At 36.5% G+C, this 21,529-nt stretch overlaps 4 protein-coding genes across 5 annotated transcripts; 2 read left to right on the plus strand and 2 right to left on the minus strand.

The window, feature by feature from the left end:
• The first annotated feature begins 284 nt into the window (after positions 1-284).
• Positions 285-2,382, plus strand: LOC107426174 (L-cysteine desulfhydrase). The gene has a single exon (XM_016036279.4). The coding sequence runs from the start codon at positions 592-594 to the stop codon at positions 1,978-1,980; it is 1,389 nt and encodes a 462-aa protein (XP_015891765.1). The 5' UTR covers positions 285-591; the 3' UTR covers positions 1,981-2,382.
• Positions 2,383-5,082: 2,700 nt separating this feature from the next.
• On the plus strand, positions 5,083-7,526 carry LOC107426169 (uncharacterized). The gene is made up of 7 exons (XM_048481327.2): positions 5,083-5,241; positions 5,404-5,478; positions 5,600-5,657; positions 5,780-5,835; positions 5,983-6,045; positions 6,617-6,685; positions 7,011-7,526. The coding sequence occupies exons 1-7, from the start codon at positions 5,179-5,181 to the stop codon at positions 7,269-7,271; spliced, it is 645 nt and encodes a 214-aa protein (XP_048337284.1). The 5' UTR covers positions 5,083-5,178; the 3' UTR covers positions 7,272-7,526.
• Positions 7,527-8,094: 568 nt separating this feature from the next.
• LOC107426166 (ABC transporter B family member 11) lies at positions 8,095-15,172 on the minus strand. 2 transcript variants are annotated; one of them, XM_048481326.2, is made up of 13 exons: positions 14,702-15,172; positions 13,428-13,855; positions 13,181-13,235; positions 12,912-13,087; positions 12,578-12,799; positions 12,179-12,417; positions 11,551-12,076; positions 11,165-11,438; positions 9,962-10,860; positions 9,590-9,856; positions 9,204-9,467; positions 8,808-9,101; positions 8,095-8,671 (listed from the first exon to the last, which is right to left on the minus strand). In XM_048481326.2, the coding sequence occupies exons 2-13, from the start codon at positions 13,728-13,730 to the stop codon at positions 8,312-8,314; spliced, it is 3,879 nt and encodes a 1,292-aa protein (XP_048337283.1). In that variant the 5' UTR covers positions 13,731-13,855; positions 14,702-15,172; the 3' UTR covers positions 8,095-8,311. The 2 variants fall into 2 exon arrangements, with proteins under 2 accessions (XP_048337283.1, XP_060667406.1); XM_060811423.1 differs by lacking the exon at positions 14,702-15,172 and adding an exon at positions 14,602-14,695.
• Positions 15,173-17,747: 2,575 nt separating this feature from the next.
• On the minus strand, positions 17,748-19,568 carry LOC107426190 (acyl transferase 4). The gene is made up of 2 exons (XM_016036299.4): positions 19,036-19,568; positions 17,748-18,956 (listed from the first exon to the last, which is right to left on the minus strand). Exons 1-2 carry the CDS (start codon positions 19,498-19,500, stop codon positions 17,985-17,987), a joined length of 1,437 nt encoding a protein of 478 aa, XP_015891785.2. The 5' UTR covers positions 19,501-19,568; the 3' UTR covers positions 17,748-17,984.
• Positions 19,569-21,529: the final 1,961 nt, after the last annotated feature.

The raw sequence follows: 21,529 nt of genomic DNA on the forward strand, positions 1-21,529 counted from the left end.
AGCAATAATGTATTCACCTAGATAACAGAAAAGTTACTCAGTTAATAAATTGTTTTTAATATATATATATATATATATATTATTTTACGGAGGAGAATCGATTAAATAAAATAATAAATTGATTCAACAACGTAATAGCATGTTTTAAGTGTTTTTTAAATTGGAAAATTGAAAAAATAAAATTAAAAAGCTTTTTTTTCTTTTTTTTTCTTTTTTTATGTGTCAGAGCGTGGGGCAACAGTGGGTAAAGCAAAAAGGGTATTATCGCCCGCCATATAACGACGCGGTTTACGGTGCTGTTGTTGAGGAGAATTGGCTATTGAGCTCAGGCGTTCGAGTTTGAGCACGTCACTTTTCGATTTTGGCCCTTTTTCTTTCCAGGGGAACAAAGAAAGAGAGATCAGCCCCAAAAACCGTTCGACAAAAAATCCAAAACCAAAATCCCCTTTTTTTATTCCCATCCCTGTCCTTCTCTCAAACAACCCTAGCTAAGTTAGCTCTGTCGTAGTACCGCTCTATCTCAACTCGCATCGCAGCCTTCCTTTCAGTTTCAGTTCAACCCCACATATCCATACGCATATACCCATCAAGATGGACAGAGACGGAGAGGACCGTCGCAGCGACAACGACGAGGATGGCACCCCCACGATCAAGATTAAGAAGCCCCGCCTGGACGTCGGCCATTCCCATTGGATCCGAGAAGAGTTCGCACACCACCAGCTGGGCATTGCCCGAATCAACAACGGAAGCTTCGGGAGCTGCCCTGGCTCCGTTCTCGCGGCCCAGCGGGCTTGGCAGCTCCGTTTCCTCCGACAGCCCGACGATTTCTACTTCAAAACGCTCCCCGACGGCATTCTGAAGTCGCGCACCCTCATCAAGGACTTGATCAATGCCGACCACGTGGACGAGGTCTCGCTAGTCGATAACGCCACCACTGCCGCAGCCATAGTCCTTCAGCAGATCGGCCGCGCCTTCTCCCAGGGTTCTTTCTGCAAAAACGACGTCGTGGTGATGTTCCACTGCGCCTTCCAGGCCATCAAGAAATCAATCCAAGCTTACGTGGTCCGCTCCGGCGGCACCGTCCTGGAGATTCAGCTGCCATTCCCGGTCCATTCCCGCCAGCAAATCATCTCGGAGTTCAGGAGGGGCTTGGAGAGGGCCAAAGCCAACGGTGGCACGGTCAGGTTGGCCATCATCGACCACATCACCTCCATGCCCTCATTTGTCATTCCCGTCCGCGAACTGGTCCAGATTTGCAGAGACGAAGGTGTCGACCAGGTGTTCGTGGATGCGGCCCACGCTATGGGAACCGTGCCCGTCGATGTCAAACACCTCGGGGTGGACTTGTATGTCACCAATTTGCACAAGTGGTTCTTTTGCCCGCCTTCCGTTGCCGTGTTCTACTGTCGGAAATCGGCTTTATCCTCTCAGGTACACCACCCCGTGGTCACCCAGGAGTATGGAAACGGGTTGCCCTTGGAGAGCTCCTGGATTGGGACCCGGGACTACAGCTCGCAGCTGGTGGTGCCGTCGGCTTTGGAGTTTGTGAAGCGCTTCGAGGGTGGATTGGAGGGGATTATGAAGAGGAACCATGATGGGGTAGTCCAAATGGGGAAGATGTTGGCGGATTCATGGGGAACCATTCTTGGCTCACCCCCCAATATGTGTAGCAGTATGATTATGGTGGGATTGCCTTCCAGATTGTGTATTAACAGCGACGACGATGCTTCCAGGTTGAGGTCGCATTTGAGGGTTCATTGTGGTGTTGAAGTTCCTACTTATTATCATCATGCTTCTCCTGGAGAGGGTGAAGAGCAACTTCAAGATACATCACCCAGAGATAAGGACGGCTTCATAACCGGTTATGCTCGAATTTCTTATCAAGTTTATAACACGGTTGAGGATTATCACAAGTTTAGAGATGCCATTAATCAGCTTGTTGAGGATGGAAAAGTTTGTAAATTTCTTTCAGCGGAATGAAGAATAGGTATGCTTAGTCAGCAGCAGCATTAGCTTTCCTTTCTTTTTTTCTTTTTTTGTTTTTTGTTTTTTGCTATGCCCCCAGGCCTCCCCGTTCCCTCCCCAAGACTCGAACCAGCGTCCACTGGCCGGGCTGTGGTGCTCTGACCACTGAGCTCACACGCGAGTCTAGCCGCATTAGCAGTTGCTTTGGTTTACCTGTTGTCTGTGTATAGATTTATTAAAAACAATTAATTTCGGTTCCTCCACTCCACTCCACTCCACAGTTTAGGATCAGTTTATCAGTTTAATGTAATGTAGCTCTCTTTGCAATGCACTGGTGCAGCGTGCAGCGGGGTTTTCTTTTCCCTTTGTTTTTTTTTTTTTAATTTTCAATCAATAATTAATTCTAAACTTGCCTCATGAAGAGATTATATAATATAATTTTCCCTGCAGGAATCTTTTTTCCTTTAGTCAAATTTGGAATAAGTTGAAGATTGTGATAACTATTTATATATATATATATATATATACTGGCAATTAAGCTTTTGTTGGCATCGAACTGAATTTTGTTGTTTTATCTTTTTGCTGTCCTATAAATTTAGTTCAGACTTCAGAGTCGCAGATTTGTTTGTTTGAATGTGTTTTCTCCATATTCCCTATGCATTTCAAGGCAGAAACATAACCTAATTGAAATAGTGCCCCATCCCCTGTCCCTGTGTTGCAAAAAGAAATCGTAGTAGCAACAAGTTCTTCAGATGGATGAATGTTACAGACATTTACACATAAAGAGAATTCGAATCTCCTAATCAAAACACAGTTTGTCTGTGGTTCCTTGTTGCTACTAGGTTTGCTATGTATATAAACGTTGATATATGCATTATAAGGGTCAGAATATGTCACTTAACCCATGTGAAATGCCCCCTTGTGATATAAAGCAGACCCACTATCCTTCAGCAATGCAAAGCAGCAATGACCGTTCCTTATTAAACCTGCGTGTTTGACTTCCACTGCTCCGCCTTTAGATCCAGCATGACACTCCATTGTGGACTTTCACCTTCTCTTTCGTCTCCTAATCTTGGATTACTCGTGTTCTTTTTTCATTGAACGAAAGATATACTCTTTTTTTTGTAGGCTAGGAAGTTCACAATTATTCCCAAAGGAGAATTAAAAATTTATGTGTGCAAGCAAGCTTCTCGGTAAGAGCACATTTGAATGTGTGTCTGGTCCTATGAGTTAAGGAATATAAATTCAGGAACAAACGCATTTCTATTGTATATTCTAGTACAGTAGTACTTGCAAATTTCTCTTAACCCTCTTAAGCAATTGCCATTTTTGGATTCGTGAAAGTTGGAATTTTTTATTTAGATTTAGAGTTGGAGCATAGAACTATTTAATTATAGTAAAATTAGAAATATAAATTATTAATTTTAACTATTCAATTATAATAAAAATATGAAAAAAAAAAGTATAATATATATTTTATTTATAATATATATTTTATTTAGTGGCATGTTGGGGTAAGTAGTAATTTAATTTTTTGACAAAATAATGATTTTTTTTATTTATATATTTATTATGAGATAGAAAAGTGTAGATTTAAGAAATTAGATTCTTACCAATATAAAAAAATATCATTTAGACAATCATAGAGAAAATAATTTTAAATTTTTTTAAAATACATATTTATCTTTAGTTTATTATACAATATTAAATTTAATTATTTATAAGTTACTATTTTTTTATTATTTACCAAACATATAAAGAGAAACATTAATTTTCAGTAAACTAAATCCTAAAAAACTAAATTTTGAAAATTAATTTCTCTCTCAAGTTTGAAATCCTTGTTTGCCAAAAAATAAAAAAAATAAAAAAAAACAAAAAAACAAAAAAAGAGCTTGAAATCCTTTGGGGAAAGAAAATATATAATTTTTTTTCATTTTTTTTCTTTTGGTAAATTTTCTTTTGTTTTCATTGGTATGCAATCGAATAAAGTTACGGGATATGCTAATATATATATATATATATATTTTAGGAAAATAAGTTGGGGTGATACTGTAACCAAAATCGAAAGAGTCATTCTTTTTACAGGATTAAAATTTCTCCTCCCACAATTTTACATGACCAAAATTTCTCCCCCCACTATATCTTCTATTTACACTCTTTAAAAAAAGAATTTTACTGTAAACGTCTATCTACAATTTACTTAATATATGAAATACCCTAAATCCATAAACTAGTTTTAAAACTAAAAACCACACGATTTTTATTATTCCATTCAAAATAATCGCGTGAAAAACATAAGAGCAGAGAATCGTGTAAAGGACATAGAGGGAATGAGTTATAGCGAAACATTCTCTATTCCTAACTTTGTGCTTTAAAAGAATATGATTATCCATTCTTTATTTTTCTTCCTTAATTTCAGTTTTTTTTTTTTTTTTTTTTGGGTTGATTTTTTATTGGTTTAAAAGAGATGTTGGGGTTTCCGGGTTTCGAATTTTGGGCGTTAATGAGACTGTAATATATTCTCCGATTTATGCTATTAGGATTCTCCAACACTAATTTTCATCGTGATTCTCAGTTTTTACATAATATATATATTATATATATTTTTAATTTTAGATGAAATTTTGGGTTTTGGACGCCTCTGAGATTGTTATACATTCTGTTGGCGCTGGTTGGGCACGATTTGGCCTTTGGTTTTCTGAACAATCTACCCAATAATGATTTTTATTTTTTATTTTTTATATTTTAAATGTTCATCTTTTTTTTTTTTTTTTTTTTTTTTTTTCCTTTTTCAGTAAAAATGGTTCATCTATCAAGTGTTTGATTCCAACCAACATTTGTGATATTCCAATGAGTACAACAGAACATTATAAAGGTTGTTTAGAGGAATCATTTAAGGTGTGTATTAAATAATGTATTGTAGAATAGTTCTTTTAAATAATCTTATGCAGAGTTAAAATTGTTAATAAATAGTTGGAGTGGGAGAAGGAATTGTGGCGGTACAAATAGAACAGCACGTGCAAAATGTGTAAGCAAATGGTAGTTGGACGCAGGCCCAGCGTTATAAAAGCACGATGGTGGCCCAACCCAACCCAATTGATCAAGGGAAGTGTTCCCGCTGTTATTGTGGTGGGGGTGGCGGGTGTGGGTGTTGTGCTGCAGAAACATACGTCAATCGAAGTTGAAGGTCGAATAAGAAGCACTGCGTTTGAAATGGCTGAAGAATCTACGACTACGCGTCCTATCAGGCTTATGAATTTTGTTTCCGAGGACCAGGTAATGATTCCCTCTCTATTTTCTTATATTATTATTTTTGAAACATTTGGGAACCCTAAAATGTTTCACTATAAAAAAAAAAAAAAAAAAAAAAAAAGAAAGAAAAGAAAAAGCATGTAATTTTTGATTGTTGAAAGCAAAATCGGAAATGGTTTGGAGCAGTTGGATGAAGCAAAGAGAACAAGGGGTGAGCGTGTGGAAGATGGCACTGCTCAGAGGGATAGACCCCTTTACGAGGTTTATTTCTGTCGCTTTCTCTCTCTACTTTCTGCTTTCCCTCCAAATATTCAGTGTTGAATTTTGTAGTTGTTTTGGGTAAAACGCTCACTTCATTTTTTCTACTCAAAACCAACCGCAGATCTTAAAGGAAAATAAAGACAAGCGGGATGCTGAGTTTAACGAACGCTTCAAGCACAGTCTGTTTTATTTCCACTTGCCTTTTTTTTTATTTTAATAATTTAATTAATTAATTAATTAATTAATTATATATAATCTCTCCCTCCCTGTCCCCGAATTAATATTCCACTATAACTTACAGGACCCCCCAAATCTCTCGACGAAGATGAGACCGAGTTTCTTGACAAGTTAGAGCTGGTAAGTCTCATGTAATTGTATTCATCCCACACCACCCCTCGTGTTTAAATAAATATTTAAACACTTTATTTTAATATTTCACTTTCTTTCTTTTAATTTTCCCTTCTTATTATTCTACCTTAATTAACAATAGTTTTGTTCCTAAAGTCAAGGAAGGAATATGAACAACAAGTGGCAGATGAGGAAGCTCTTCAGCTTCGAAGTTTTCAGGTAAGCTTATAATCATCTTTAAATTCTACATTACTTTTAAGGTATTCCCAGATAATCTTCCTCTTGGCTGTTATATTTTTAGGTTTACTTGTCCCTTGAGATCTCACTTTAATGGTTTTTCTAGCCACGTTAGGAAAGTTGTTTATTGAAATCTATCTATTACTCAAACGCTTTTTCCCCTCCCCAGTAAAAGCGAATTGATTTTACATGGTTAGCAATCATGTTTAACCTGCATTTCCGTTAAAAAGGCATTATTATTATTGTTGTTGTTGTTGTGATTTCTTTTTTCTAGCGTTTGGGATGTTACTGATCAATCAATGCTTGAACTCTTAAAAGGCATGTTTGTGCATATTTATATGCTTTAGTGGTGTGATAATAAAGAGAGGGAAGACTTTTTTTTTTTTTTGATGTAAAATGTTATGTAAATAATTCAACTAGCAAGTTAAAGCTCTATTCATCCATTTAGTTTGTCTTCCAAGATGGTATCTTTGTGGGCTTTATTTTAGATCTTACACTAGATGTTCACCTTCTTTGTTATCTAAAGACATTATTATTTTGCTTTCTGGTTCAGGCAGCAGTCGCAGCTAAGTCTATGATTGTTCATGAGCTTAAGGAATCACCTCCTGTTCCAGTAGTGCAGGTTGGTTCGTTACTAATTTTTATGCGATAGTATGCTTCTTTAATTTCACTTTCTACTTGGTGTATTTGCATTCACAAACCTGCCTGAAACAGATTTACCAAAAAAATCCTGACTCAAACAGTGCAGAATTGGTAGGTAGTGGTGGGATTGGAATGATGTTTAGGGACTAGGACAGCTATACTGTGGCTCGATTTGTACTATTATGTAGATTGTGGTGAAGGAAAGAAAGAGAGAGGGATGCCAATTCACATGCTCTGCGTGTTTGGTATAGTTGAAACTTGGAAGTTAATTGGTAGCTGTATATGCATCGTGTTTCTGCTTGCAGGAACAGAAGTCGGTTGGGAAGAAGAATCCTCCTGCTCGTTCATTAGGCATGCTCATAAAAGTCAAGCCACAACCAAAAAGAGCGAAGTTGGATCAGGGAGATGTTGAAGAGCCTTCAAACGCGGCCAAAGTACCTGATGTAGGTATTGAGAAATCTTCGCAGCCAATAGCAACACCTAATGGTGGTGGTGCTGATAAGTGGAATGATGCTGCTAAGACTGGTCTGGTTTCGTATAGTGATGAAAGCGAAGAAGATGATTAGCATTACTAGTTTCATCCTTGAGATATAAGTAACGCTATTATTTTTCTGATTTATTTTTTTATTTTTTTGGATTACTTTTTATATATTTTTCATATATGCTGAGAGAACTGGAAAAAAAGGTGTATAGGGAGTCGTTTTAAATTCAGAAAATAGGCATTTCGGTGGCAAATGTATTTACCTTTTTTTTTTTTTTTTTTTAAAAGGTTGTATTCCTGTTCTTCGTAACAAAACAACAACGAGTTTTCCCTTGACCCATTCTATCTATTTTATTAATTTGCAAACAAAAATACGAAAAGGAATACTAAAAGCGGAGGAAAACAAATACGCGAGTACAACACTCGGCAATTCCTTTTAACTTGTATGTGGTGTGGTGGACGGTAGCAGAGGTTTAACCATTTTTTTTTTCCTTTTTTTTTTTTAAGATGGAGCTTGTTGTTGCAAGTTGGTAGTCAAAGAATGTGGTTGTCTTCATTACCTGTTGTTCTATTTGTTTTATTTATTTATTTTTATCATTTATAATAATTTTTATTTTTTATTGTTTTGAACTCGCAATCTTTTAATATAAGTTTAAATGGTTTATCAATAGAGTGAATTTCACTTGACCTTTGTTTTATTTGTTTGGTTGATTTTATTTAATGCATTTTCCTTTTTTTTTTTTTTTAAGTAAATGATTTTATTTTATGCATATGTAAATGAAGCGATGAGCAAAGTCCAATGTCAAAAACAAAAAAGAAGATCACAGTGGAAGTCAGCGTAAATATTTTGGATTCTGTAGTTGCTGACTTGCTGATGTCTTTCACTGTGTCGGTTGAACTCTGAGACCTCAACAAGACACGGGCCGCATGCATTTCCAAGTAGTAATTTTAGCGTTTTATTTCTAATCGACAAATTTATTTCTTCTATTTATGGAATTGACAAAAAATTTAGCCACGCGTGAGTAGGAGTGGGATAGCAAAGAATATTACAATGGGAATGAGAATAGGATAGAACGTAAAAGAAAGAAAAAGGAGGTTATGGTCGCTGCTTTAGTTGGTGCCTTTTTATTTAGTGGCAGCTGCGGAAGTGTGAAGGGCAACTAAGGAGGCGTAAAAGCCATCGGTTTTGTGAATCAAAGTGTCATGCCTGCCTTTCTCAACGATGACTCCATTCTTGACGACGGCGATCAAGTCAGCGTTCTTGATGGTGGAGAGGCGGTGGGCCACCACCACGGTGGTCCGGCTGACCATGACTCGGTCCAATGCATCCTGAACCACTTTCTCCGATTCAGCATCCAGTGCACTGGTTGCCTCGTCCAGCAACAGTATTCTGGGACTCTTTATGATGGCACGTGCAATGGCTACCCTCTGCTTCTGCCCTCCCGACAATTGCACTCCTCGTTCCCCAACCATGGTGTCGTATCCCTGCCATGCCATTATCGCCATATTAAATTTAATTGCAAAATGTTGCCAATACCATGAATTCACTAACGCTATGATAATGACACATGCAAAAGCCAAAAGCCAAAAGCCAAAAGCCAAATCCTCTATTCCTATCTACCTCGTGTAAGCCACTGATGAAGTTGTGAGCATTGGCCAACTTGGCTGCTTCCTCAATCTCTGCCTCTGTTGCATTCCCTTCCTTTCCATATGCTATGTTGGCGCGGATGGTTTCGTTGAATAACACCGGTTCTTGGCCCACCAACCCCATCTGCTGCCTCAGCCACTTCAACTTGAACTTATCAAGTTCTATTCCGTCCAATGTTATCTGTCCTGAATCCGGATCATAAAATCTTTGCAACAATGCTACCACTGTGGATTTCCCGCTTCCACTCTCTCCCACCAGGGCAACTGTCTGCCATTTGAAACCTTTTAACTGTCATTCTCTTTTCTCCAATTTTTCTGTATATTAAATGGATAATATTTACTCATTATTATTATTATTATTATTATTTACCTTTCCAGAATGAATAGTTAAACTGAGGTCCCGGAAAATCTGAGTATCTGGCCTTGATGGATACGTGAAGCTAATATGGCGAAGCTGAATTTCTCCCTTCACATTATCTAATGTTGTTCCTGACTCATCGCTTGGGTCTATCTTCGACTCCCTGTCTATCATTGAAAATATGGATGCAGCTGCAACCTTGGCTTTGCTAGAATCAGGAGCCATAGAACTTGTTTGAGAAATTCCCATTGCTGCCATTGTCAATGCAAAGAAAACCTGCAAAAAAATATTTATTAACCATCGCCACATCAAACATTAATTAATAGTGTTATATTGATCATGCCACACTCTCTCATTCCATTTCCAAAGGCATCAGATGCAATGCATGGTTAACTTACTCTAAAAACATCTGAAAATGTGGTTTTCCCAGATTCAATGAGCTGAGCTCCAGCATAAAAACTTGTTGCATACACGTTGAAAAGCAAGAAGAAAGACACCCCAAATCCTATTCCACTGATCAACCCTTGCCTCATCCCTGCCTTCTCCGGGCCTTTGCATTTATTTTTGTATAGTTCCATCACCTTCTCCTCAGCACAGAAAGAAGCCACAGTTCTTATACTCCCAACTGCATCGGTAGCGACTTGGCTGGCTTCCTCATACTTCGTCTGCAACCACATTAAATTTTGCAGTTTACATATCTGAGTGAACAATAAACTACCATGAAAGATTAAATTCTTACGATATCATTGGTTTTGTGAACCATATTATACCTTTGCGTCTGCACTGAATCCTTTCATGAACTTAATCTGAACATATCCATTAACTCCAATTAGAGGAAGCAAGACAAGGATGATGAATGCCAGCTGCCAACTTGCAACAAAAGCAATGACCAGACCTGCAACTGCTCCTGCAATGTTTTGAACCATCTGTGACAGTGCATCTCCAACCAAGGCACGCAGTGTTGCTGCATCTGTTGAGAGCCTCGCACCAATTGCACCGCTTGAGTTCTCAGGCTCATCAAACCATCCAACTTCCATGTGAACCACTTTCTCAAAACACATCAGTCTGATACGTCTGATTAACTTGGATCCAGCTACGGCAAAGAAGTATCCTTGTGAAGGGATTGCCACAAATGCTGTGAGACCAAGGCCCATAAACATTAGTGCCCAAAACTCTGAATCTTTCTTTTGCTCATCAGGCGGTTTGTAAAACATGTTTATTACACTGGAAATAAGCAGTCCAAATATTGGAAGTATAACACCGCTGATGATAGCTGCTACAGTTCCAATTAGAATTACTGGTATCTCCGGTTTGTTGAGATAGGCAAGGCGGCGCAATGAGACATTGGGGAGTCGTTGTGCTGCTAGTGCTGGGTCTTCTGGCTCCGTCAAAGTAGTGTCATGGATGCCAATTCCTGTTGGTATACCAAATGACATGGAGAATGAGTGACGGCTGCTATTTCCTACAGATGATCCCCGACTTAAGGATCGCAAGAATGACATTTTTTGGCTCGACTGTCTAAAAGACTCTCTTTGACTTGACTGTCTGAGAGACTCCATAGTTGTTATTTCGGATCTGTTCTGATTTTCTGACTCCCTGGTTGCTTCTTGCATGCGTATAAGCTGAGAGTAAGGTCCATCAGGATCCTTGAGCAATTCTGAATGTGAGCCTGATCATAAAAATTCATATTATATTGTCATGTATAATGTATCTATCTTCCTAGCTAATTCAGTGACACTAAAAAAGAACTTCAAAAATAATATTTTGATTTCAAGGAGGATGTGGATTGAAAATTCTCAAAACTACTGATGATGTTGTTTTCTTTATGCTTAATGAAATAATCAGAATCACACAAAAAAGACAACACAGTTCAGCTAATAAATCTACGACATTTAGGTGGGATAAGCTCCCAAATAAGCTCCAATTGCAAGAAGGTTTAAAGGGAGTTTTCTCATGGCAATATTATGGTTTACCTTTCTCAACCATCTTTCCTCTATGAATGACAGCAATCATATCAGCATTCCTCACGGTGCTCAAACGATGAGCAACAACAACAGTAGTCCGGTTTACCATAATTCTGTCCAATGCTTCTTGCACTATCCTTTCAGATTCTACATCTAGCGCACTTGTAGCTTCATCCAGAAGTAAAATACGCGGATCTTTCAAAATTGCCCGTGCTATTGCAACTCTCTGCTTTTGACCACCAGAGAGCTGGGTTCCATGCTCACCGACCATGGTATCAAGTCCCTGAATGCAAAATTGACATTCATGAAAGCAATTTAAGAATTATTCCGATCATGAAGATGGACACACACAATACCTTGAAATTGAAAATTATCTGCGGATAAACAAAACCAACCTGGGGCAATTTATCGATGAACTTGGCTGCATTTGCAAGTTCAGCTGCTGCCCTGATCTCTTCAATGGTTGAGCCTTCCTTTCCATAGGCAATATTATCCTTGATGCTGGATGCAAACAATACTGGTTCCTGACTGACAAGACCGATTTTACCTCGAATCCATTTAACCTGAAACTCTTTTAAGTTGATGCCATCTATCCTAACTTCACCAGCTAGTGGATCATAGAATCTCTCAATCAGACTTATCACTGTTGACTTCCCACTTCCACTTTGTCCGACCAAAGCAGTAGTTTTGCCACTAGAGATATAAAGAGAAAATCCTCTGAATATTTGCTCATCTGGTCTGGCTGGATAGCTGAAATAAACATCCTTTAATTCTATGTCTCCACGAATGTCATCCAATTTCTTTCCTCTGAAGTCATAAGCATCTATCTCTGGCTTCCTTTTGATAGTCTCAAACATTTTAAATGCTGCAGCTTGACCAGCAGCAAATGCACTCAAGCAAGGAGATGCCTGTCCCAAGGACCTGTTTTATCCATATAGTTCAAAAAAGTGACAAGTAAATAAATAAAATAAAAGAGAACCACTTTCACTGGAGGCTAAAACAGTATAAAAGATTTTAGCTTACATAGATCCCGTCAATACAGCAATAATCACATTTATCACTACACCTCCATTGTAACCATTATCCCTTATCAACCTTGAACCAAACCATATAGCCAAACCATAGGCACCGAAGAAGACAAACATGAGAATTCCAAGACCGGCTCCAGTAGCTGTGCCTTCTTGAACACCAGATTTGTAAGCGCTTGAAAGAAACGTTTTGTACTTTGCTATTGCTTGTTTCTCCCCAGTAAATGATGCAACCTAGACAGGAAACAAAAAATGCTGATATCATACTTCTTTGGGGAAAAAAGAAAAACAGCAATTACAATTGATAAACACACACTTTGTTGAAAGTTAATCAAGAATTCATAAGTTCTCAAGCATATATATGTATATGCATATATAGAGAACTCTGACATACTGTTCGGATAGAGCCAACTGTTTGTTCAACTATATTAGCTGCTTGTGCATAAGCAGTTTGTCCACGGGATGCTGTCTTGGCTATGATTATGGCCATAGATGCACCAGCTGCCACTATAAGAGGAATAGCAGATAACATGACAAGGGTGAGAAGCCACCCTTTGATAAATGCTATTATAAAGCCTCCAATGAATGTCGATATCAGCTGTATAAATTTCCCAACCTGCAAAATATAAAAGACTATTATGAACTCATGGTTATACCAAAGAGAAAAGAGAGGTAACTTGAAGGTGATTTTGAGGTATGAACTTTGGCTGCATCTGCAATAATTGTACCTTCTCACCCATGGCATCTTGAATGAGAACAGTGTCACCGGACATTCTTCCAACAACCTCTCCGGTGTTTGTGTCCCTATCAAAGAAAGCAATATCCTGTCGCAATATGGTTTTCAAATATAAGTTACGAATTCGTGCAGCTTGTCTCTCCCCTGTGATCATCCAGCATGCCACCTCTGACAAAGAAAAAAGTTAGATCAGCTCCAAATTAATGCATGAGAGACAGCAAAGTTAAGTTTCAGTGATTCTAGGCCTAAGATGTTACTTACGAAGAAATGCAGCAAAAAGAGCCCCCGCTGCCAAATAGACAAATTTTAGAGAGACCTACCAAATTTTGCCAGGTTAACTTATCAGTTACATTTTCAGATCAATAATTTAACAAGTTCGAGGAGGAGTGTTCAGAAAAAACTATACCATGGACAAAGCAAGTTTCATGCTTAGTTTCAGTTATATAAGTTTCCGATTCAAGTCAGAGCCAGAGAAAGCTAAAGCATATATATGTATAATTCGTTGTACCTTGGAAATGATATCAACTATGTCTTTGTTGCTTTGGTTGCTTCCAAATGAATTAATCATGTCTCCAAAGAGTATTGTCATAATGGGCAGACATGAGCCATTCCCAATGCCACCAATAATTCCGAGGATCATCAAGATGATATCAGTTTTATCTGCAAATGAGAACAACTTGAAAAATGGAACCTTCTCATCTGGTTTTTTCTCTTCAGAGTTGTTTTCTTCTTCAACGGGAGGAGGGCCTTTTGATGTGCCTGCATCGTTTACATGCAAACCACCCAACTGCACCCCATTCTCTTCCGCCATGTTATCACAGCTTCTCCAAAATGTTCTTTCCTACTTCTTAATCCAAATAGTCAGCTGCTTTTGCTTTAGCCTCTTCTTCTGCTTCTGCTTTACTAAGAAATTAATAATTTCAACCCAATTTTCACCTGCATGCGGAAAAGCAGAGCAGCATGAGAATTCATCAACTTGAAAACAAACATTAAGCCGGCATACAAAACTGTCCAAGGGAAAATGACAAATTAAACGGAAATCTAAATCAGGGCTCTGAGTAATTCCAAATCTACGAGCAAGCAGGCCAGAAATATATATATATATATATATATATATAATACACATATAAAGCCAGAGGTTGACCCGGCATCTCCTTCCTCATTGGATTATATAGAAAATAGTTATTATTATGTAGCAAGCAAGCAATCCATCCGATCAAAGAACTTGTTCACATCAATAGATTCACCAATTATCATATCCATCTTACAAGACAGACAATTCAGAGCATTTACCTGCAGAGAAATAGAATTAAGCAAACACAGTTTGAAAGAGTTCTTTTTTGAAGATCCTACTTCATATTCCGCAAAAACATAGACAACGATACATTGGCATCCGGTAGTTATACAACTTAAAAAAATTAAAAAATAAAATAAAAGAAAGGTTTCATCATTCAGCCCCAAACAGAAACAGACACTGCCTAAGTTAGTGCTTACTGCGGTCAAACAGGGAGAAACAAAAAGGAAAAGAAACTTTTTGTACAAACACTATTTTGACCTGTCGCCCATTAAAACCAGTCAGAAACTCTTCAAATTAAAAGCTGACTCTTGCAATCCAAATCATTAAAAATGCTCAACATCATATTTGCAAAGAAAGCACAATAATGAATAGAATATATACATACATAAGCTAAAGCCAAAAGCAGCAGAAGCAAACTGAAATATCTTTCTAGTCAGTCTTAATGATTTTCCTACGACAAAAAAATAGAAGAACAAAAAGCTTACCGCAAAGCACCAGCTCTCTGGGATTTGATTTTGTGGGGAGCTTTAAACTATTGGAAATTATGTGATCTAGGTGCTGATGTCTGTGTGTGTGAGCTGTTCAAAGCACATTTCACAATATAAAAAAATGTTATTGGCTTTGATATTTCTTAAAGCGCAGTCATCTCCTCTCTGTATTCATCTTAATATATATCTAAATGGACGTGAAGCCAGGTCGTTGGTCAAAGACTCAAAACTCAAAAAGAGCCGGAACTTAATTCACTTTGTCAACCAAATTATATCCAAGCTTTTTAATTCCATGGTAATGGATTGGACAGTGGGACAGGGCAGCATTCTTCTTCTTATTAATCAAATTCAAAACTTACATAAAAGTTAATGTCGAAAGAGATGAAATTAATTCATCAAATAATTTTTTTACAACCAACTACATCTGCTCTACTTGCTATACATGGAGCATATGTCATAGCCTATCCTCTTCTACCCCCTCCCCTCTTTGTTTTTCATTTTTCACCGTTTTGGGTTGGCACAAAAGTCTTGGTATGAGCAATTTACGTATTAAATAATATTTGTCTCCGGTTGGTTTCCAACCACCTTCACTTACCGCTACGGGTTAAAAAATTAATTTTAAAATTTTATTCTAGAAGTTGTGAGTAGAAAGTCTACCTATTATTTATATATATATATATATATATATATATATATATATATATATATATATATATATATTTAAGAGTGAGTTAGAAGTCTACTTGCGTGTTAAGATTCAACTCCTTATTATGATTCACACACACTACATTATTTGTTCATTTCATTGACAAGTAGTAGGTGGAATTGAGTTTTGAGATTAAACTCCAAAATTGGTTTTTAACATATATACAAAGAGCAATAAGTGTTGATGTAAATTGCATATTTTATATATATATATATATATATATATAAATGATGGTTGTCAATTCTCAAGTGTGAATAAATATATTTATATATATATATATATATATATATATATATATGATGGCATGTTCAAACTTTTCAAATCGTCCAACTTGGCTTCTTTCTTGCTGCATTTACATATATTATTTTTTCACGACTTTGATTTTGTTGGTAGAGCTCAGGGGTTAGGTCTCTGCTGGTACTGCAGGAGACTTTTGAGTATTTTATTCTATACATATAAAATAACAAGTAAATTATTGATTGATGGTGAAGCGTCATTTCGTGAGAACTCTAATTAAGTTTGATGGCATGCAATCCCATTGAGGTTGTGTTGTGTGTATGAGAAGCCAACTTTTATTTTAATTTTAATTTTAGTTTTTATGCTTTATATCTTCTTACTATTAGATTGTGTGTGTATGTGTGTGTGTGTGTGTGTGTGTGTGTTTCTTTTTTTTTTTTTTTTTGGTTGTATTTCTTGTGTATATATATATATTTTTCTCTCTCTGTTAGACTGTTTTTAGTGGGGAAGAAATGTTCAACTTCAACCAAACCATCATTGTTTTATTTTATATATTCTTATGGCCTAACATGGGGATACTTCAGCAAAGCATCAGCGGTTTCATTAATTGAATTTTTGACCCTTTCTTTTATTTATTTTATTTCATTTTAATTTTTTCTAAACTTAATTAGCTAATTAGCGTTGGTTAAAGGGAAGTAATAGATTTCCTTGGTCTCTGGGCCCAGGCTTTACCAATGAATAAGTCAACTTCAGACCCGCCATACCCTGAGGCACCACTTGCCATTTTTATTTTTTATTCTTTTATTTTTATTTTTAATTTAATTTATTTTTTATATTTTTATATGATCATTTGTTTTTATTTAATTTATTTGATTAAAACCTAGCCCAGTTAAAGTACAAATAATAAGAAGCGAAACTTTTGACGTTAACCTTTTTATAAGTTGGTGCCAATAGTTTTCTTCTCATCCATCATCTTTTTCTTTGTTGTTGTTGTTGTTTTTTTTTTTTTTCCTTCTTTTTTTTTTCTTTATTGTTATCCTGTATATTTTTTCCTTTTTTATGATTTTCTTAAAACCACATGATAATGATCGAGGACCAAGTCTAACGCCAAAAGTAGTTACAAACAAAAAAATTCTTAGTATATGATCAACTCTACCGATCAGTTCATTGCGTAGGAATGCATGAAGATTATATGTATCCTCTATATATCTAGAGTGTGAATTTGTCTTTGTTTTTGTGTTTCTATTATACTGTTATTTGGCCGGTGCTTAAAGATTGAGTTATCCAAAGAATTAGAATATGGTGTATATATATATATATATATATATATAGATATAATCTACAAAAAGAAAGTAGTCAAAGAATACAATAACTTGATTGTTTATGCATGATTTCAACATGAGAGATAGGCATTGATTCAACATTAACGGAGGGAAGCATCATTCGCATGTTCAACAGTTTGATATATAAGCATTTGTTATTTGACGTGAAGAGTAGGATTCTTAATTTACAACTTATATAGAACATTAGCATTTGTAATTATATAATGAATATGAGTCTAAGTGCCGTGCACTGAGTTTGGCTGAGCTGTTCATGAACTCTCCAAACTTCAAATACTATTTTTCCCTAGAGGAAATTCTATCGAAGACTCACCGGCAGGAAAAGCCAGTTCACCTCAGCAGTCCAATTAAAGAAGGTGGCCATTTCTCCATTGAGATATCATTATAAGTAATGAAATTAGGAAGTTGGAATCTCATTCCGGATTGGTACTGTGACATATTTAATGTATAGAAATTTTATTTTTTGAGTTATTTTATTTTATTATTGTTTTTGGGGCAAACATGTTACACTAGATAATATACATGTCAAATCAAATTTTTATAAGTTAATAGTGTTTCATTTAAAAATTTGTATTGCCCAAGGAATAATAAAGGAATTTATTCACACACACAAAATAAAATAAAATTGGAATAAGCAATTTGTTATATATGCTACGGACTGAATATCTTTTAAAAATGGATTGTCTCTATAGTATCTAGATATATAAATATGTTAAATTTGAAATTAATGGGTTTTTTCTCTTACGGTACTTTAACGAAGGAACGATAAAAGAGATTAAAATGTGTCAATATAAACGCATTGTCCTTATTACAGAATAGAAAATTAAGCAGTGCCAAGTTCAGCATATATTAATCAATTAGGTGCACATATGTATGGCAGATTGATAGAGGGAAAAGCAGAAGGAACTAATCGGTCTAGGTTGGAAAAGGTTCATGTAAATATTGGAAGGTAGGAAATAAGGATATATATATATATATATATATATATAAGAATTAATCAAGGAAATAGTTTGATCATGTGATGAATGAAGGGTTGGCGATGAGCCTCGTCCACACACCAAGTCATCAAACGGACACCTTTGTTTGGGAAAGGGAGGCAACCCATGATGCCAGCGGGGATGAAGCTGGACCCTTGGATTGGCACGATGTGCAGTGGCGAGCCCCACCCGAAGTCAACCTGGTTGAATCCCAGCCGGCCCCACTCCGACAAAAACAACGTGGTGTAACCCAGGGGAGGCGCAAAGGGATCGTCGATATCCCCCTGATGATCATCAGATTCATCACTATGACTATTAAAAGTAATGCTAGTACAAGTACTAGTAGTATTATTCTGCTTCCTTTTGTTCAAATACTTGGCCACTTGATTTGGAAGCTTAGCCTTGGCTTCTTGGACCAGTTTCACCACGTCCACGACGGATGTGGATGGCCCAGCAAGCCATTCGCTTGGCGCTTTTACTACCACCGGAAAGAAACAGTTGCCGTAGAAACCTTCCGGCAACGGAGGCTCCATCAGGTGCCGGCAATTTGCAAAGAAAACCAACGTCATCATCATGACTTGAGCTTGCTTGTTATTATTAGTTTGGTTTAGTATTGCTTGGGTCCTGCACCTCCAAAAACTGGCTGCAACAATCTCAAACACAGAGCAACGTCGTCTATGTCCTCCTGTTGATTCTTCAAACTCCTGCTTCAGCTTATTGATGTTGTCAATGGAAATGTCTATGTTTGTTTGCTCTAGCCGGTGGTCGATCATGGAGTAATTTGGCACAACATCAATATTCTGGCAGTGGCCGGTTGAATTAGTTGAAGACGCAATGAAGTGTCGATGCCAGACCGGTGCTATGCTGGGCTGCTCGAGCCCTCTGGCCAACTCCCCAACAGCTTTTAGGAATTGTGCAGCTCCCAGGCCATCACATATGGTGTGAGAGAATTTCAGACCCATAACCAATCCACCACATGCAAATCCAGTCACCTGATCATAAGTGTATATAGTTAATTAACTAATTAATTAATTAATTAAACTGACCAAATTTTTATTAATACATGTTTACCTGCATTTGCACAAGGGGTTCATCGTTGCCTAATTGGGATTGGGATTCAGAAAAATGATGATGATGATCAGGAGGAAGAAGGTCATCATAATCATAAGGGATAGAAGAAGAAGAAGAAGAAGAAGAAGAAGCATGTTCTAAGTAATTGAGAGAATGAAGGGTAGCGCTAGTATACGCCTCCACAAGCCACACACCCTGGCCGCAACATTCAACCTGCAGCTCGGCAGCAGACTGTATAAGCCGGCCGCCAAGAGGGTAGTAGGGAACCAATGCCCTTGACAAGGCTTCTCTTATCACCCTGCACCCTGCACCCTCATCATTCCCATATCTGTACACATGCACCGTTCGAGCCATGCATCGGAGCACCGGTATTTTATCCATTACTGACAGATCTAGCCTTGTCAATGGTGTCTTCTCCCACGGCCTAACTAGGCTTTGCCTTGTTCTTGTCACCGACAAAGCCATCTTTGTTCAACTGATAGCAGGTGTATCTATTTTCTCGATATTTATATATTGTTGATCTATCTAGCTACAGCGATATTGTTATAACATGCTAAACATATATGCATATATATATATATATATAGATAGATATGGATATAAGAGTTTTCCTATAAATTTTATACATTAATCATCCCCCCAAGATCTTCTTGGCTTTGAAGTCTAAACTTGGTTTGGTATGTACATATATTATATTGAAATTAATGGATAACTTTGCCAAGCAGAATGTATATGTTTATTTTAAGTTAGGTACTCGGGGATGATAACTTGAAGTGAAAATTACATGGAGAAATACTTTTATCTATTATATAACCACATTCCAACGACGACGCTAAATTAAGAACATTGCATTTTCACCATATACTTAACTTAGTATTGTTATTAGAGTCGGACTGTATGTACATATATATATATATATATATATATATCACAAAATACATATATTATTATTATTATTATTTTATCATGATACGAATGTTTATACTTTTTTTAATTTCAACATCCGCAAAAACGATGATTTTTAAAAAAAATTATTATTTTTTTATAATAATATTAATGATGATTTATTCAAAAATAGTTGTTTTTACGAATATTCGCACATTTAAAAAGTGCAAACGTTAATACCATAGAAGAATTGTGTGCAAGCTTTATTCTTACTCATACTTTGTCAAAGATATATTTTATATATAGAGCTAATCTCTTATCAAAAAAATTTTGTCGGGTCATTTATTGATTATAATGTGGTTTTATAGTAGGAGATAAGTTAATCCTTGATAAAATAAAATTTTTATCCAAATTCCAAATAAGGGAGTTTACTATATATATAAAATTTTGTAATAAGTAAACTAATCAATAAATATGAGTGTTCACTTTGTTACATATAATCTAGCGTGCACACATTTGATATGTGTGTATGTGTTTTATAGTAAAATTGTATATATATATATTAGTCATTTTTTATTACACGATTTCAAACTTTTTATATTGTCTAAGTAACATCCAATTATGTGTTGTATAAAATATTTTATTCCAAATTATATGTAATCAAACGGCAATATAAGCTGCTGGACATCGGCCAATAAAATTATTTCCATAAAGTATAAGAGAGAGCTCAATTCATTTTGTATAGTGAGTGGCCCTTGTTGGACATCATGTATCCAACCATCTAGTGGTCACCATGAATTTAAAGACGGCAAAAGTTAAGAGTAAGATATAGAGAAAACGTAAGTGAGAGTACTACTAGCAACTACTATATTTACATTCGGAATTCTTTATTAATAAAAGATGTTCTAGTTAGCTTGGGAGCAAAATCCAACTGGAACGGACATTGAAAGAAACAAAGTAGAAAGTAAAACAAAATATAATTGGAATATTAGGCATAGTGTAAGAGTCACACACACCTTCACATTTTGACTGTAATTACCAAGCCAAGTTCATCTAGAGTCATTAGTCAAGTCCATGGTCACTTGCTTGAATTTCTAGTTTTTATTGTAAGATATAGTGCCATTATGATTTTTTGCATATTTTGATGTATATTCCTGTCGGAATGAAAATGGCTCAATAAGCTTTTTAGAAGGAGGTGGCTAGTCAGCAAGTTGTTGGGCTAGACCACTAACATAGGTGAGAACTTTTACTAGCGTGCTTGTAAACTTCTCTGCTGTTCTCTCCATCAAGACCGAATAAAATGAACGCATTTCCTTCAATTGTGTTATTGCCTTGTTTGCTTGTCCCTTTTTCTAACGATTGTTATTGTATGCTTTATTACTTACTTTATGCTTGCATAATACTAATATCGTATGGATTATTTGCTTGCGAGGGACATTAACGGTTGGCTTACTATCCTGAGGGGCTAGTAAGCATCGCACAGCCCGCGTTGTACACTCGAAAGAGTGGGACCGTGACAGTTGGTATAAAAGCGGGGTTGGGAGTGACTTGCACAAGATGCCAAAGCTAACAAACGAAATGAGGTTCGATGCCATCGACTAGTAGCTCG

This window comes from Ziziphus jujuba, chromosome 9, assembly GCF_031755915.1.
Source record: "Ziziphus jujuba cultivar Dongzao chromosome 9, ASM3175591v1".
NCBI lineage: Eukaryota > Viridiplantae > Streptophyta > Magnoliopsida > Rosales > Rhamnaceae > Ziziphus > Ziziphus jujuba.

Bases quoted from the DNA above. Each gene is read 5' to 3' on its own strand.
- LOC107426174 (XM_016036279.4), top strand. From the start codon at position 592: ATGGACAGAGACGGAGAGGACCGTCGCAGCGACAACGACGAGGATGGC.
- LOC107426169 (XM_048481327.2), top strand. From the start codon at position 5,179: ATGGCTGAAGAATCTACGACTACGCGTCCTATCAGGCTTATGAATTTT. The intron at 5,242-5,403 runs GTAATGATTCCC...GGTTTGGAGCAG, and splicing joins ATTTTGTTTCCGAGGACCAG to TTGGATGAAGCAAAGAGAAC. The intron at 5,836-5,982 runs GTAAGTCTCATG...TTGTTCCTAAAG, and splicing joins TTCTTGACAAGTTAGAGCTG to TCAAGGAAGGAATATGAACA.
- LOC107426166 (XM_048481326.2), bottom strand. From the start codon at position 13,730: ATGGCGGAAGAGAATGGGGTGCAGTTGGGTGGTTTGCATGTAAACGAT. The intron at 12,077-12,178 runs GTAAGCTAAAAT...TGGATAAAACAG, and splicing joins GCTGTATTGACGGGATCTAT to GTCCTTGGGACAGGCATCTC. The intron at 8,672-8,807 runs GTAGATAGGAAT...ATGGCATGGCAG, and splicing joins TCATCAGTGGCTTACACGAG to GGATACGACACCATGGTTGG.
- LOC107426190 (XM_016036299.4), bottom strand. From the start codon at position 19,500: ATGGCTTTGTCGGTGACAAGAACAAGGCAAAGCCTAGTTAGGCCGTGG. The intron at 18,957-19,035 runs GTAAACATGTAT...ACTTATGATCAG, and splicing joins AACCCCTTGTGCAAATGCAG to GTGACTGGATTTGCATGTGG.